The following is a 2,500-nucleotide window of genomic DNA, read 5'->3' as shown; positions in this document are numbered from 1 at the left end:
TAGTCCTACCCCTCTATCTCACTCCTTAGCCCCTACCCCTCTATCTCACTCCTTAGCCCTACCCCTCTATCTCACTCCTTAGCCCTACCCCTCTATCTCACTCCTTAGCCCCTACCCCTCTATCTCACTCCTTAGCCTCTACCCCTCTATCTCACTCCTTAGCCCCTACCCCTCTATCTCACTCCTTAGTCCTACCCCTCTATCTCACTCCTTAGTCCTACCCCTCTATCTCACTCCTTAGCCCCACCCCTCCGTTCTGCGTGTTCACGTGTAGGGGTAGGGTGTCCCAATGTCTTGTTGGCATGGAGGGGTAGGGCCGAGTGGGAGGGCTACCTGGCCCTCCAAACAGAGTGTTTTCAGGTGCACACTCCAAACGGAGTTACAAACAGAGTGTGATGTGAAATCCCAGAATGCCTTGCGAATCATCGGCAAGATACTGGTGAACGCACAAAGAACAAATGAAAGGCACAAATGTTTTTTAGTTTTTTTTATAAAGATTTTATAAATTATGATAACCATCGTATTATCTTAGTTCAATGTCATTTCAATGTATTATAGACTTTTCTTTATAACAAGCATAACAACAAAATGTGTCCATAATAGTCCTGCATTTTTAATATATTTATATTCATATGTCGCTTTTCCCCTTTGATGGCATATTACTTTTTTTAAAATAAAGTCCAGCCGCTATGTTGCTGCACTTTTTACCGTTCCTCTAATATAGGGCAGACTGGCAGGGTTGTTACCTCTCCTCTAATATCAGACTGGCAGGGTAGGAGCAGGGTTGTTACCTCTCCTCTAATATCAGACTGGCAGGGTAGGAGCAGGGTTGTTACCTCTCCTCTAATATCAGACTGGCAGGGTAGCAGCAGGGTTGTTACCTCTCCTCTAATATCAGACTGACAGGGTAGGAGCAGGGTTGTTACTCCTCTAATATCAGACTGGCAGGGTAGGAGCAGGGTTGCTAGCCTACAGAGCACCGCTATTCTGTCATGAACTGGCCTGGTAATGAAGCATTGTTCTTTTTTATTTGACGACTTGTTTGATCGATTGATAGCGTGAAACTTAAGTTGTGAATGAGTCACGAGCGTCGATGCTTCTCTACGAGACTACTGATGACGTATCAGGGTCTTGAAGGGTCGTCCCATCTCATAGGGGAACATTTCAACCACCACCCCTTGTGGCTCTGTTCTGAGGGGCAAGCCGAAAAGCGAGTGGCACTCCATTAAACGAGGGGTAGGGGTACACATGGGATTGGGCCAAGAAGGAGAAAAAGAGAGAGAAAGCAGGTGAGCGAGAGGCATGTGGGATGAGGGATGTGGCTCGGGGAGAGAGAGGGAGTGATTTTTGCAAATGTGGCTTCCTGTTCTGTTGTGACCAACATCCTGTTTGTGTTATTTCTGTCGTGCTCTCTCCGTCTCTTGCCCTACATTTCTGTTCATTTCACACTTTCTCAACCCCCACCCTCTCAACCCCCTCCCCCACCCCCTCCCTCTCACCCCCACCCTCTAACCCCTCAACCCCCCTCCCTCTCACCCCCACCCTCTAAACCCCTCACCCTCTCCACCCCTCAACCCCCCTCCCCCACCCCCTCCCTCTCACCCCCTCCCTCTAAACCCCTCACCCTCTAAACCCTCCAACCCCCACCCTCTCAACCCCTCACCTTCTCAACCCCCTCCCTCTCACCCCCACCCTCTAACCCCTCCACCCCCACCCTCTAACCCCCCCATCCCCCACCCTCTCACCCCTCCGCCCCCACCCTGCGTCTTGGTTGACTGGAGACTGAAGACTGTTGTCATACTTTAATGTAGCAGATACACACACACACACACACACACACACACACTGTTGTCGTACTTTAATGTTAGCAGACAGTTCTGCTCCTGGCAGCTTATTGTGGAAAACATTGTTCGACAAACTGAACCTCTGTGTGTGTGTGTGTGTGTGTGCGTGCGTGCGTGCGTGCGTGCGTGCGTGCGTGCGTGCGTGCGTGCGTGCGTGCGTGCCATTCTACACATGAGAGAAAGCGGAAAATACATGGTTTCTTTGACGAAATGTTGACGAAATAGACGGACGAACTGTACATTTTCTATTTTGACATAATAGGACTTGAGTATGAGACATAGTAGGAGACATAGTATGAGACATAGTAGGAGACATAGTAGGAGACATAGTATGGAGGACGTTTTGAAATGATATCGTGTTGCCCTGTCAGGTCATGGTAGAGGATTAAATCTGGGGGTTGAAAATGTCCCATCAGTCAAACAATGACAGACGACAAGAGATTACACATACAGATTAACACAGAGAGACAGAGAGAGAGACACAGAGAGAGAGAAAGACAGAGAGAGAGAGACAGACAGAGAGAGAGAGAGAGAGACAGAGAGAGAGAGAGAGAGAGACAGACAGAGAGAGACACACACACAGAGAGAGAGAGAGAGAGAGAGAGAGAGAGACAGAGAGAGAGAGGCTGGACAGACTATATAATATATATATATAT

At 48.6% G+C, this 2,500-nt stretch overlaps 1 protein-coding gene across 1 annotated transcript in view; it reads left to right on the top strand.

Moving 5' to 3' along the window:
- Positions 1-1,248: 1,248 nt before the first annotated feature.
- tmem132a (transmembrane protein 132A) overlaps positions 1,249-2,500 on the top strand; it is a gene marked incomplete at both ends in the record, with an annotated part of 13,238 nt that continues 11,986 nt past the window's right edge. The window contains one exon of the mRNA XM_080534873.1: positions 1,249-1,289. Within this exon, the coding sequence (XP_080390999.1) occupies positions 1,249-1,289 (41 nt within the window). The remainder of the gene's footprint in view (positions 1,290-2,500) is intronic.

This window comes from Nansenia antarctica, assembly GCF_963989245.1.
Source record: "Nansenia antarctica genome assembly, chromosome: 6".
NCBI lineage: Eukaryota > Metazoa > Chordata > Actinopteri > Argentiniformes > Microstomatidae > Nansenia > Nansenia antarctica.
The sequence above is the reverse complement of the archived record's forward strand: the minus strand, read 5'-3'. Positions and strand labels throughout refer to the sequence as shown.